At 33.3% G+C, this 14,795-nt stretch overlaps 1 protein-coding gene across 1 annotated transcript; it reads right to left on the reverse strand.

The window, feature by feature from the left end:
• Window positions 1-445: 445 nt before the first annotated feature.
• Window positions 446-10,510, reverse strand: LOC127701804 (dehydrogenase/reductase SDR family member 1-like). Its single transcript, XM_052205770.1, has 9 exons — window positions 10,376-10,510; window positions 9,030-9,094; window positions 8,530-8,673; window positions 7,887-7,966; window positions 7,425-7,557; window positions 6,805-6,957; window positions 4,453-4,537; window positions 2,041-2,121; window positions 446-822 (listed from the first exon to the last, which is right to left on the reverse strand). Exons 1-9 carry the CDS (start codon window positions 10,485-10,487, stop codon window positions 686-688), a joined length of 990 nt encoding a protein of 329 aa, XP_052061730.1. The 5' UTR covers window positions 10,488-10,510; the 3' UTR covers window positions 446-685.
• Window positions 10,511-14,795: the final 4,285 nt, after the last annotated feature.

The following is a 14,795-nucleotide window of genomic DNA, read 5'->3' on the forward strand; positions in this document are numbered from 1 at the left end:
ATTTGCCATGACATTGTCAGTTAGTTTATTTTCGATTTATGAGTTTGAATATCCCTTTGATATATTTCGCCTCTCTTATACATAACAACAAATCTTTTCTTTGTAGACAACTATGTTTATGTCGCATAAATTGATCAACTAATGGTGACCCTAAATTTTTTAAACCTTCTTTTTGGTGGAAGTGGGGGGAATCAACATTAATTTAACTGCAGTTAAATGAATATTTTGACAGGTCACTTCTGAGTTTAAAGATTCTAGTATGCAGACTATATGTTCTGTTTAATTTTATTTTTTGTTCAATAAACAAGTGGACAAAGCTATCTATTCATTCATAAACGTTTGCTTTCTTTATTTGATTCTAAAAAAATGAACAGCATGCATAAACAAAAACAAAATTCAATACTTGTAAACAGAGACGGCAGAAAGTAATGAAGACAAAAAATAATTTGATTGCTGAAAACATGTTTATGCATATTATGAATACAAAATGATAGTTCTAATAAAGATAATATTTACATGTACATTTTAATTTTGATTTCTATAAATGATGCATTATTGTATAGCTGTAATATCTATTTGGACAAGTACAGTGTTGAGAGGATGAATAGTGTTTATACGTTACAGAAAAATATTGACAGTTGTTGTTGTAATATTAAAACAAATGATCCATAAACAATGAAATGACTTAAAATTTGTTTCCTGCTACAGCCAACATCCATTTGGGAATGTAAACAAAACCTGGAACAACACTGGCAAGCCGTCTTGTACTTGGACTCAGTTTTAAAATGGACTTTACCTGTCTGATGTTTTGAGGATCTTTTCCTAAAATGATATGGAAAACAATTGGTATATATAGGATAAGCTAACTTACTTATACATCATCTTTTACAACAATTCAGCCAATTCATCACTGTTTTAAACGGTTCCTTTAATACTCAAACGGAATTTAACATTGTAAGCAAAGCAATCATCAGCTAGGCGTTGCAGTTAAGTTCTTTAATTCTAGGGGAAACTCAAATCGTACTGATACAAACAAAATAAAAATATACACAATGTCGTTATAGATACTGAAGTATCTTTGAAAGCGTTATTAATTCCACTCACTGACTTAGTGGGTTACGTGCAGTTATTGATTTTGAATATCTATATCTTTTTGTTAGATCATATTTTGGGCAAAATATGACTAAGTCAATAATTTAAAGAAAACCCTTTGATATAAAATAAGAGCAGGATACAAAATGAAATTCAGTAGCAAGCTTAAGTGGAAATGCAGAAACAAAGACGGACAAATTAATGAATGGAGGAACATCAAAATTATGTAATGCCCTAGGTTAGTTAGATTCAAAAGGAGACTGTAAATAAAAAAAAATCCCTCCAAATTTCGCTTGCATTAGACGATGCCATTAACTATTTTTAGTTTTATTTATTTTTATTTCGCACGGACTGGAAATAAAGTTTTTTAATTAATTCTCAAGAGCAAAGCTGAAATTGATTGAAAAAGGATGAATGCATATCTGTTTTAAGTGGCAATTTTTGACAACAAAAAGTTTGAGAAGAGAGTCGGAAATACCAAAGGGACATTGAAACTCAAAAGTCGAAAACAATCTGACAACGCCATGACAAAAAACATGAAAGCGACGAAACGACAAACAACAGTTTACAAAACACAATTTAGAAAACTAAAAACAGAGCAACACGAGCCCCAACATCGGGAGTGATCTCAGGTGCTCCGGAAGGGTAAGTAGATCATGCTACATGACCACATGTAAATGTGATATTGACTGAAAATTTTCTTTGTTCCAGACCAAGTCTCTCTGTCGAAATGCTTAACATGCAAACGGTCAGGGTAATAGTCCAGATGTGTCATTTTCTATTACTCTTACCTATTGTGGTACCAGTATGCTTAACGAAGAAACAGCAAATTTCAATTCAAAAGTCAATGGTTTTACACAGACGGTGATTAAAAACAAGACCTTCTACAGCTAAACCGAGCATGATATCACGATATGACCGAGGGGGGCACATATATATTGTATCTACCGTCAATGTCTTTAAATCCATATTCTTTTCCAAGGTCTGCAGTTGTTAAAATTCTGCCAGATTTTTTCATTATATTTGGATCTGAAATGAACAAAGAATTTTATTGAAATTATTTTTCCTGATTTTACAAAGTTACCTCATGTAAATGAAAATGATATGATATTTGATTTATTGATATTGTTTTTTATGCTATTTTTATTTCATTGTGTAGTTTTTATTATTTATTAAATTATACTCTGCCATACGCTTTCCAAAAATAAAGACTTTTTGTGACTATTTATCAATTCACACCCCAAATCAAGAAAAAGATAAGTTTTACGCTTAAAATAAGGATTAACTGGGAAAGTTGATTCAGACAATCAACTGCAAAATTCAGATCAAGGGGAAAAATTAAATTTTCTTTGCACAAAGAATTTAAATAAACAAAATTTTAATTTTGATTATAGTATGATATAGAATTACGGCCCTCTGAGGATGGGGGTATCCAAAATAGTAAATCCTGCTAAGTGTCATTTCCCCAACGGCTTAAGGCCGAGGGGGAATAACCCTAAGCATGGTTGATAATTTTGGATATCTCCCAACTCATATGGCCGTAACTGTTTTATTAAACCAAACAAATATTGACCTCACCGACGGTGAATAATAGGATTATTCACTGGACAGTACAATTTGGCCTCAACGGCGGTGAATAATATGGTTATTCAAAGGATGGTACAATTGTCGAGGCTATTCACCGGCCCTGTCGATTTGGACGAAATTTCCGAATTAATTCAACCACGTGATCTTTTATTAACCAATAAATTTATTCACTTATACTGTGAGGTATAATAGCCAATAATAATTTCTCCAAGTCGACTATAGGCTCCAGTGTTATTTTATAATTTCTTTCGTTTTTGACGAAGATTATATCTAATGGTAAGATGTGGACGACACATCACTTCCAATCAGGACGTTGCCCAACTGCAAAGAAACACAAAAGCTACATAATACTGTTTTCATTTATGATAGTAATTTAGTAACAGTTAAAACATGGATACAATTTTAGAGAAGTGCCTGATGTATCCACAAGGCTTCACGCACTAGTATTTAAATTCTTTATGCCTCAAATGTTTTTCTAATTTCTGTTTTAGTATAAGCTCATTAGTTTTTTTTTAAAAAGTAGACGTGTTGTGATAATTAACTAGGATAATATAATGAATTTAAATTTTCGAATCCTGTGGACAGTTGAAGGTACATTGTGTATTACAGGCGGAAACCCGGTTGAAATTAAACAAAGGAAATGGAACTCTTTGTTAGAGAAGGCAAAAAAGGCCAAGTTGGTAAATTTGAATTGTTTACATCTGTTTCTATGGGCTTTAAAAGTTAAATGATGCGCCTAATTTAGGATTTTATGCGTCTTGTGTATGTGTTTGTACTTAAATTATAGTATGGATCTTCGAGATATTTGTAAACTTTTTAAATTATAGACTAATTTTCACAAAAAAGTCGATTGTGGTAGGTGCAAATACATGTGGAACTTTTTTGTGCATAAGCATAAATTCCGCCGAAAAAAATTCCAAAGAAAGATAATAGATTGATCTTTTTAAAGCATTAATTTGCATCTATGTCCCCGGTGACAGTTTTTTGGGAAAAAATCCCCAAAATGGGCAATAATTTCATCGAAAAGAGAACGTCGAGTACACCTTTTTATGTTCAGGCGTGTTTGAGTTGACTATTCTGTCTTGAAAACGTATAAAAGAAAAATATTTGAAACATCATCTCGCTTCAGATTCTATTATTTTTATATATTTAGGCTCTAGGTTGATATAATAACATTCAAAATTTACAGTACTAAAAAATGAAATATGGGTCAAGTGATACCTTTCTAATGAGTCATAACAATAGAGTAGGTGTCGTCGAATAACACATTTTTACCAAAAGTACTGACGAAAGACTTTTCAAGTGGATCTTAAAATGCATAACTTAAAAAAAAACTTCCGTTTTTTTGTGTTTGTTATCAAGGGTAATTATTCTTCAGCCTCTGAAAATGTTTAGTCGGCCCTTCCACGAAATATTTAATTAGAATTTTTTTTAATATTTTTGATCTTTCGAAAATTCCCCCTGACAACCGGTCAGACAATAGTTTTAAGTTGACCAAATGCCTAAAAGTACATTAAATGATGCTCAGTAGTTAGTAGCGATACATTTGTCTTTTAAAATATAACTGGCATATAAGGATCGTAATGATACTATGTGGATAAATTTATCGGTTTTCAAGAGCTAAATTGACAGCGCGTCATCACTACAATGGCTTCCATTTTTACGATTATAAAAATTAGGTGGCGTAATGGGGAGATAATTTTGACGAAGTAGAATCCTGACTGTTATAAGTACTACGGGTGATAATTTTAATAAAGCAACAAGATCGTATACCTGTTGCTAAGGCCACAATTGCTTTGCCTGCAAATTCAGTGCTCTCTGCTTTTTCGACCACGGCACCCGTATCAATTTTTGGCATCTAAAAAGAGATGATTCAATTTGTTATTTATGCTCACTATTTACTTTTCTACTTAATCTGATTTTTTTTGTTGGTCTACTATCTGAAAAGAGATTCTAATCAATGTATGGTTTTTATTGAAACCTTTTAAAAAAATAATTGGAAAATGAATAAAATAGATGTGGACTATACATTAATTAGACAGCAAACCAACGATAAACACATTAAAAATCTATCGATAAACAAACGATCTTTAGCAAAAGACGAGTGTTTGTACAATGTGGCATGCTCTAAACCGTCCGAGTTTAGAAAAGTTGAAAATAAATTAACAGAGGTTGTTAAAGATCTAATACATATAAAATACACGCAAGAACAAAAAAAAAAAACCCTTATGTTCTAACCAAAAGTAACCACAGACAAGGTTCTTGATTAGGGATATAGACACATGAACAAGTAAAGGGGCTAAAATAGTTTTTTTTTGCCTGCAACCGTTTGAGAACAAACAATACGGTAAAAATCAGACTAGAAAAAAAAACCAATAAACAACAGGAACACTACTTTATGTACAACAATACTAAACAATATCGAATCAGACTAAGATGGCTTGCCGTTATTAAAATCAAGCTCAAAGTTCTTAAAAGAGATGCTTAAGATCCCAAGTCAAAGACAAACTGACAACGTCATGGCCAAAAACGAAAAACGAAGAAAAGATAAGTAAAAGTCTACAAAATAAAGCATGGAAAAATATAGTCTAAACAAACCTGCCGATACAGATAATATGAAATTAAGTCGGCCTCATATCTTGACTTAATATGGGGCCAGCTGAAGCCCGCCTCCGGGTGCGGGATTTTCTCGCTGTGTTGAAGACCCATTTGTGGCCTTGTGCTGTTTTCTGCTCTTTGGTCGGGTTGTGTCTTTGACACATTCCCCATTTCCGTTCTCAATTTTATTACATCCAGAAATTGACAATGATGGTCGGTTGAAATCAAAACTTTATGCCAAAAGAGATGATTTCAGCTTCCCAATTGTGAACTTCTCATTTCTATGTAGCAACATTCCAGTAGCACCTGCATACGGAGTATATATCTCCCAGTTGATGCGATATTCCAGGGCTTGTATTTCCTATCATGATTTCCTTGATAGAGGGTTGCTGCTCACAAGGAAGCTGTTAAACCAAATGTTCCAAGTGGCGAAGTTGAAATCGTCCCTTCGTAAATTTTACGGTCCAATTGTCGTAACTACAATCCCGTCCCCTTTTTTGTACTAGCACGAGCAACACGACGGGTGCCACATGTGGAGCAGGATCTGCGCACCCTTCTGGAGCACCTGAGATCACCCCCAGTTTTTTGGTGGGGTTCGTGTTGCTCAGTCTTTGGTTTTCTATGTTGTGTGTCGTGTACTGTTGTTTGTTTGTCTATTTCATTTAAGCCATGGCGTTGTCAGTTTATTTTCGACTTGTGAGCTTGAATGTCCCTTTGGTATCCTTAGTCTCTCCTTTACTAATACAAACCAGTGAACCTGACATTAAGGATTCTACCAAAAGTAGATCTTTTCCTCGATATTGGCACAGATTGACTTCAAACATAAATCTATGACAAATTGATGATTTCAACCATCCAATTGTAGATAATTTGGTTTATGACAGAAAAAATCTATCATTTGAAAAAGACAAATTAAGATAACAAACGAAAACTGAGGGAATCGTAAGAACTTAAAAACGAGAGCGACCAGGTGAGTCTACAGAGACAGCGTCTACTGTTATACGTGTATCAGCCGCCATGCGAATTCACACTCATCCAAAACGTCACAATCGGGAATTTGACACAGTCGGTTAAAGAACAGATCAGATGACTAGACTATACTAGCATCTAAAAATTCAGGACTGCGAAATTTAGTTATTATAAATTAGTTAGTTGAGAAACCGACATATCGTAAATGTCAACCAATTTGTAATAATAACCGTAAAACTTATGCAGTGTCAATTTCAGTCGTTCTTCCTCATAACTCTGTTGGAGCAGTTTTTGTGTAAGGAGCACACCCTAATTCCGTACGTATAATGTGAACATGCCGAGCGTAACGTATTAACTGAGATATGTAAACACCATACGATGGTATGTGACTGCTGAGAAATAGGAAGTATCCGTATTTTCATGAGAGATTTTACTGTCATAAACCAAATTAACTAATAACAGTTGGAAGGTTGCAATCATCAATTTGTCACAGATTCATGCTGAACATCGGGTAAACTATTATTGCCATAAATTAACCTATACGAATTATGTTCTTACATCTTCGGGTACCGCTTTATCAAATTTTTTTATGACGTCTGTCTCAATCATATTTTCCATATGTTCTGTCCGTACAAGACCAGGCCATAAACTGACAAACGATACGTTCATTTTCTTAAGTTCAACAGCACAATCTGCAGCCATTCTATCCATCTGAAAAGTAATTTTTACATTGGCTACAAGAATTCAAACCCTTATTATACACGTATCATTGAACTGCTGAAACCCCCTTTCCCCGGTCAAAAAATTAACAACATAGACCTCAAATTAAACAATATAGCACATAATTTAGAGAATTAATCACAAAAAACATTCAAATAATGAAAATTAAAACAAGGAAATGAGAACTCCCATAAGCAACGAGCTCATGTCAGATTCTACCGTTCTTTAACTTCTTTATAATTTATGGTGCATGCACTTAATTACATGTGGAACACTATTGCAACATTGTTTTTAAATTTTGTTTTCTAAATTTCCTATTGTTTATGATACTTTTCCGAGGTCGCTAGTTCAAACAGTGAATTTCACCTTTTTAGTATGGATGAGGGTAATCTGTAGAATCAAGATTACATCAAAAGAATAAAAAGACTGCAAATTATAATAAGACAGCAATTACTCACGGCCTCTTTGCCAACACCATATGGTACATTAAACAAATACCGAAGCCCTCCTATGGATGATATGTTGACGATGAGACCAGACTTTCTTACTGTCATCAATTTTGCTGCATGAACCGAACATAAATAGTTATTCCTACGAAAAGATGTCTATTTTCAGTCATGTATCTAAAATCAATTATGTTTACAAATAAGGTTTTCAAAACATTAATTGAAACTAACGAGAAAACAAAATGCTACTTTTTAATAAATTAACAACGCATGTGTCATTTTGATTCTTTGTTGTAATGTTTCTACTATTAAATGGGCATATAATCTCTAGTTAAATTAATGAAAACATACATGAGGATATGAAAATAAATTGCGAGCGTCCAAAGCATTTTTCTGTATTTAGCGCCATTCAATTACAATACCATCTAGTTCTATCCATAGGTACATGCAGAATACGTAATATTATGTACTTACCTTAGACCAACATTATTGACGGTATCCCACATTGAGATAGGTTGTTCCCAAAATGGTATTCCTACATTCTCCGCTATAGCCTATGTGTAAAAAATTAACAATATAATTGTACGCAGATTCTTGAAATTTCTCTTTTTAAAACAAGCTGCCAATCAATAACACTGAATGTGAGGTAATGTCAATGAGACGCAACCAAACAATACAACACAATATATAGGTCAGCGTCTGTCTTAACAAGTGTCCTTTATATGATGTCAAACTCTTAAACGCCCTAAATATTGAACACAAAGCAAAAGAGAATACAAAAGATCTATCATCAACACCAAATTCCTAAAAGAACGACATTGGCTAAGTTCTAGACTTGGAACAGGTATATTTTTGTAAAAAACGTGACGAAGACAACACACAATGACAATAAGTACAATAATATATCCATTCCGTTTTAATCAAGGGCGTTTATTTCATGACTTATTACACAATATACTTTCTTCTATTCAGAAGAAAACACCTTACTTAAATTACGCGATAATTACGACAAAAACAAGATCAAAGTACTGTGCAGAATTTCAATACAGCTAAGAAGCATATTCAGTCTAACATCAGTGTTACTAAGTTAGCTATTTTTTAAATCTGTTAAAATTACCTTGACAGCAGCGTATGCATTGTTGACGAGAAGATCTAGGCAACCATCTTGTTCCTTTGAAACCCGACCGAACAACTCTTCGATATCACTGTCTTTGGTGTGATCACACTGCACTGGAATACATTTTCCTCCTCTCTTCTCAATCTAAAAGTTTGTTCATTTTAAAGAAACAAATAAAAATGCTTAGATTAGATAAGTCAGTATTATGTATTTCTAAAGAAAGAAGGCTTTGATTCAATTAAATTTCCCAGTAGTTTCTATTTAAGGTCCGCACTTATTAAAATAACGTTTACCATTCTTGATGCATTCGATGTTCATTACTATCTATCATTATGATTCAAAGACAAAGTTAAGAAAACAAACGATAATAAACTTATTAGGAACTATACAACGAAATGTGTCTTAAGGGTCTAGCTAAATACTTCTAAGGATAATTGTGTAGATAGACCTGAAGGATTGAACATTTGCTTGACATAATATTTTGTTGGAACTTGAATTACCTCCTCTGCTGTTTCTGTTAATGAACCTCCAACAGGATCATCTTTTGGTGAAGTTAGTGTTCTACCTATTAAGTGATACAAAACACACTTATAAAGAGAATGTTTTAATATAATACTAATTCATAAAAAAACAGTCATCAAGTCAATCAAAACACACTCTAAAACAACCATGTGCCCTGAAAATTAAAAAAAATGACTATATGTTTGAGTCTCGTGTTGGATGTTATTTAAAAACATTTCATGTTTTAGTCACATGCGATTTCTCTAGAATTTCTTTTTACAGTGGCAGTGTTTTGTGGCTATATTTTTGAATAGTACTATAAGACGTTTTCTATGCCAATTCTGATCATAACTGAATATCGTGAAATATGTTATCTTTGTATTTTTTTTTAAACGACAAACTAAGCGAAAAATAAGTCATAAATATTTATGGCAATTATAATTATTTTGTTTAATAGTAATATTTTATTGGCGAAATTAATTCTTTTATGTTGAGCATCAAGTAATTATGTTTTGACTGCTTTCATAAACACAAATCTATCTACAGTTGCATCTTTATTCAGACGTCATGCGAACTTGTTATATACACAATAGCTCCAGCGTGACCAAGCTGTAATGATATACCTTTAGCGATACCTCATATCGCTCCTGTCACAGTACATTGAACTAACCTGTTATGTATATAGTAGCATCAGTTTGTCATAGCTGTAATGCTATACATTAACCGAAACCTCTTACCGCTCCTGTCACAATAGATTGTACTCACCTGTTATGTATACTGTAGCACCAGTTCGTCCTAGCTGTAATGCTATACATTAACCGACACCAGTTATCGCTCCTGTCACAGTACATTGAACTCACCTTCTCAGTATACAGTAGCACCAGTTTGTCCTAGCTGTAATGCTATACATTAACCGACACATCTTATCGCTCCTGTCACAATAGATTGTACTCACCTGTCACGTGTACTGTAGAACCAGCTTGTCCTAGCTGTAATGCTATTCCTTTACCGATACCTCCTATCGCTGATGTCACAAAACATTGTACTCACCTGTTATGTATACAGTAGCACCAGCGTGTCCTACCTGTAATGCTATACCTTTATCGATACCTCTTGTCGCTCCTGTCACAATATGTTGAACTCACCTCCCATGTATACAGTAGCACCAGCTTGTCTTAGCTGAAATGCTTTACCTTTATCGATACCTCTTGTCGCTGCTCCTGTCAAAATATATTGTACTCACCTGTTATGTATACAGTAGTACCAGCTTGTCCTAGCTGTAATGCTATACCGTTACCAATACCTATTGTCGCTCCTGTCACAATACATCATACATTGCACTCACCTGTTATGTAGACTGTTGCACCAGCTTGTCCTAGCTGTAATGCTATACCTTTACCGATACCTCTTGTCGCTCCTGTAACAATACATACTTTTCCAGACATAGGTCTAGCCATTTTATTTATTCTGTAAAGAGGTTAATTATGTATAAAATAACATTGATGGTTGCTGTCTGTCATAATTAATATTTTTGTTTATTGTGTTTATCATAAATCAAGCCGTTGTTCTTTTCTTTGGATTGATTCGCATTTTGTCATGCTTTTGGCCTTTTGTGGCTGACTATACTATCCCTCTTTCATTGTTCAGTACACGGGTCACACCAGAATTGATTTTAAATAAACACTTTTTTTTTCTTTTTTCTTGTCTTGATGGAGGCGGCCCATTTATAATTCTCTGTTTGTTCTGTGTTAAAATGAGAAGATGTGGCATGATTGTCAATGAGGCAACTCTCCACCAGAGACGAAATAACGTAGAATTTAACAACTATAGGTCACCGTACTGCCTTCATCAATGAGCAAAACCCATACCGCATAGCAAGCTATAAAAGGCCCCAAAATGACAAATGTAAAACAATTCAAAAGAGAAAACTAACTTGTGGGAAATCTAGTGACTGGGAACAATAGAAAATTCACTCTTCTTATGAAAAAGTCGAAAACATCCATAATAAAACAATGCCGGTGACGATACTGATCAAAATTTATTCCTGAACAACAATCGTAGATTTTAAAGAAATTATTTGTTAAGACTGTGTTATTATAAATATACATGCAAATACACGATATTTTATGTTCAGTATTTATTGAGATAATTGCATTAGAAGCTTGTGAAACTGAAATCTAAAAAATGTTTATCTTTCCTGCATATTGATAAAAAATTGAAAAAAATCATGTACATACAAAATCTAAAGATCTTTTTGGTCACCAATTTCGGAGTGATTCACAAAGTGTTTAGCATGTTACAATTTCCAAAATTTATACATATTTTTCACATCTAAGTTTTCGAATACACCGGTCTGCTCTTGTCACGTGACCATTAAATATAAAAAAATATTGTCTTTTCGTGAATATAACAATTTAAAAGTCTGTCTGTGCAGGTTCAAAATTTAAAGATAAATATCTATATAAAATAGTTTAAGCGTTAAAAGATTTTTACCATTATTTTTATACAATTTTTAGAAATTGTTTTAAAGGTCGTCTCAATTGCTGTACATCTATTTGCAGTCTTGTCCATCTATTCACATTCAATTTGCTTAGCAACTTAATTTCAAAGGTGTTAATCTTTGCTGCATATCAATCGATTCCTTTGGAAATTTTTCCCCTGAACTTCTCTGATCTAGCTGCATACATATACGGATAATTGGCAGGTTCAAGAGAGTTATACAGCCAGTAGAAAAATAAATTAGAGAGTACTCCAGGAATTCAGTCGCATAGCAACATTTTAAATCAATTTTACACCAAGCTCATATGGCCTGCTGTACTCGTCGTTTGCTATTTAAGGAGGAAAATGATAACATTAAATTGAAATTTTGTTTTTATTTCAATTCATTTCTATTTTTACTATTTACCGGAACGCTTTCTCTTGAATTTATAATTGATAGGGTCCTTGCTAAAACGGGAAACACATTGAAAAGATAAAGTTTTCAGCGTGTACAGGGGAGGTAATATTTTGTCACTAAACTTCCCTCTGTAACGGCCTGATTTATGTACAAAATAATAAACGAAAAACAAATATAATATGATTTATGTTTAGTCATCAATTGTACATTTAGAGGTTCATTGCCAAGACATGTTATTGATGAATAAAAGTACATTCATAATTAATTGCCAGGATCTTATGGCATCCACTATTTCATCTATGTACTATTATAAAAGAATATGGAATAACAAATGGACTAATCTCCGTTTTTTATTTATAAACAAAAATTATCCATATGTATTCGCCTGTCTAAAAAATCTGTTTAAAAATCATTTTAGGAGCAATTGGTGATTGTCTGTCATATTTTGGACTTGATAAAGGCTCTTTTATCAATGTAAGTGGTAGGTAAAAGCAGTGGGTTTGAACTACGGAATGGGGTTTGCTCATTGTTGAATACCGTATTGTGACCTATAGTCGCTAACAACTACGTCATTTGGCTTTAGTAGATATGTATCACATTAGCAATCATATCACATCTTCTTTTTTTTTTATATTTTTGGCGATCAAAACCTTCAACTTCCATAACATTTCATTTAAGTTCCAATTTATGTTCACATTTTAGGCCAAGGTAGAAATACAATTATGAAAAATGTAATTTACTGATAGACGTATAGATCATGGGATACAAAGATGATTTGGTCCTAAGGGACAAGGATATAGAAGAAGCAATCATCAATTTCTTGAAAATTTAAGCTTGTTTAAAGTGATCAACAGGGGAATTCTGAAAAGAAGCACATTTTGGTCACATATTGCCCTGCAATTTGGCGCTAAGATGACATTAACCGGACTACAAACTAAACAATTAGCTTGAACTTTGTACTTGTCGACAGGTTACTTATCGTATTCAATGGCTACTTTATATGGGTCGGATAACAGGTAAAGATTTTAAAAAATATTAGTGTAAACGAAAAGTTATTACTTTAATGCAAAAGCACTCACCTTGGCAACTTCTATTAGCAATCAAGTTCTTTATCTATGTGTCAATTAACTGAAATTTACTGTTCACATAGCAAATCCTTACTAGTTACTACTGTATCCCATAATCTTTCAAACTATTATCAAAAACAAACACATCAAGGTGACGGACGACATTAATGAAATTGATTCATTCTAATTATTGTTACCATAAACAAGCCATATCGTTCTAAACAAATTCGATGATAGCGGTTTCAATAACAAAATATGAATAATGTATTCAGCCCTCCAAAAATAAAACAGCACCTATATTTTTATTATGTACTTTTAACTTTTAGATTAATTTTCTAATTCATTTCCTCAAAACCTTTCTCGAAAAACTAACATTTTGAGGTTCAAGACACATCGTATTGCATTACTAGAAAGGTCATTGCATACATGAATTGCTCGTTTTTGCGGCTTTGCCTAACTCGTGATCTATTTATTTTCCTTTCATACGAAAACTGATCAAAACGCACACATTAAAAATGACAAACTCTTCGAAATGCAACTATCGAAATGTGGATACAGTTTTCAATACATAAATCAACCTATGTTGGTTCTGGTAACCTTTACTGTAACAGATGCGCATTTCAATAATTTTAGTCTCTTCGTTGATGCTCAATGCCAAACTAATTGAAAATCCAAAACCCAATACAAACCTTTGAAGAGCTGATATCCGAAAAGAACACGAACAGAGCAAATCTGGATAAGGACTCAAAGTTCTGCACGAGAGAGATAAATTCCTTACAAAAGGATTTCAACATTTTGAACAGCAAATTTCAACAACAAAAAATCCATATTTTCTTTCCTTCTCTCATTTGGTATTAACATACAAGAGGACGATGCAAATCGCAGTCTTTATACTGAAAACCTAAATTAACCGACAGTAGTTTACCGATGTATAAATGTAGTAAATCGATTAACAGAGGTAATCTTAATAATAAAACTGAGGGCATTGCATGAACTCCAAAAGAATCGATACCGGATGAGTAGACATGCGGATCCTTAATATCATAAAAATCTTTAGAAAGAACGATGTATAACCAAGTCGTCAAGATGTTCCACTAAACATCTTTCTTAAAGTCTTACATTCATTTCGACGGTAGCATAGCTGGAGATGCGTACCCCGTCTACGCAACCGATCTAGCGTCGTTGTAATTCATGCGATTCCATCAGTTTCTGTTAAGGTACCTTAATTTGTCTCATCGTAATCGGTTTACGAGATTTGAACGTTAACATTGGTAAACTACTTTCGTCTTATATTTAACCAGCAATGTCAGTCAGATCTGAAGTCTTAAAAATTCTACAGATCAACTCAAAAACCTTCAATTTTGCAGTCATATCAAAACTTTTGATTAGTCAACCCTTTACACTACTATTCACCATGCTCAATTGAAGGATCAACTATGTCGTCCAAAAATTAAAAAAAATTGGCAAATTGTAGATAGAAGTCCTTGTTTTAGGTCATAAAAACCTTGCTTTGAGAAGAACCGCACTGAGTCCAACTACAAATACATAGAAGATGATATCATCAAAATGTTTGACTTTTTGATCGACAACACATTTGTTGAGTTTCGTTGATTGATAGTTCAAAATATAGTGGGTATTTCAATGGGTACTAAATATGCACCCTTACTGTCCGATTTGTTTTCGTACTCAATTGAAGTAGAATTAATACAGAACCTTCTCCAAGACAAAAAGAAAAAGCACCTGACAAAGTTTTTAATTTTGCTTTCAGATGTATTGATGATGTCCGTCACTCAATGACCTAC

The sequence above is a fragment of the Mytilus californianus genome, unplaced genomic scaffold (genome assembly GCF_021869535.1).
Source record: "Mytilus californianus isolate M0D057914Y unplaced genomic scaffold, xbMytCali1.0.p SCAF_5, whole genome shotgun sequence".
NCBI classification, from domain to species: domain Eukaryota; kingdom Metazoa; phylum Mollusca; class Bivalvia; order Mytilida; family Mytilidae; genus Mytilus; species Mytilus californianus.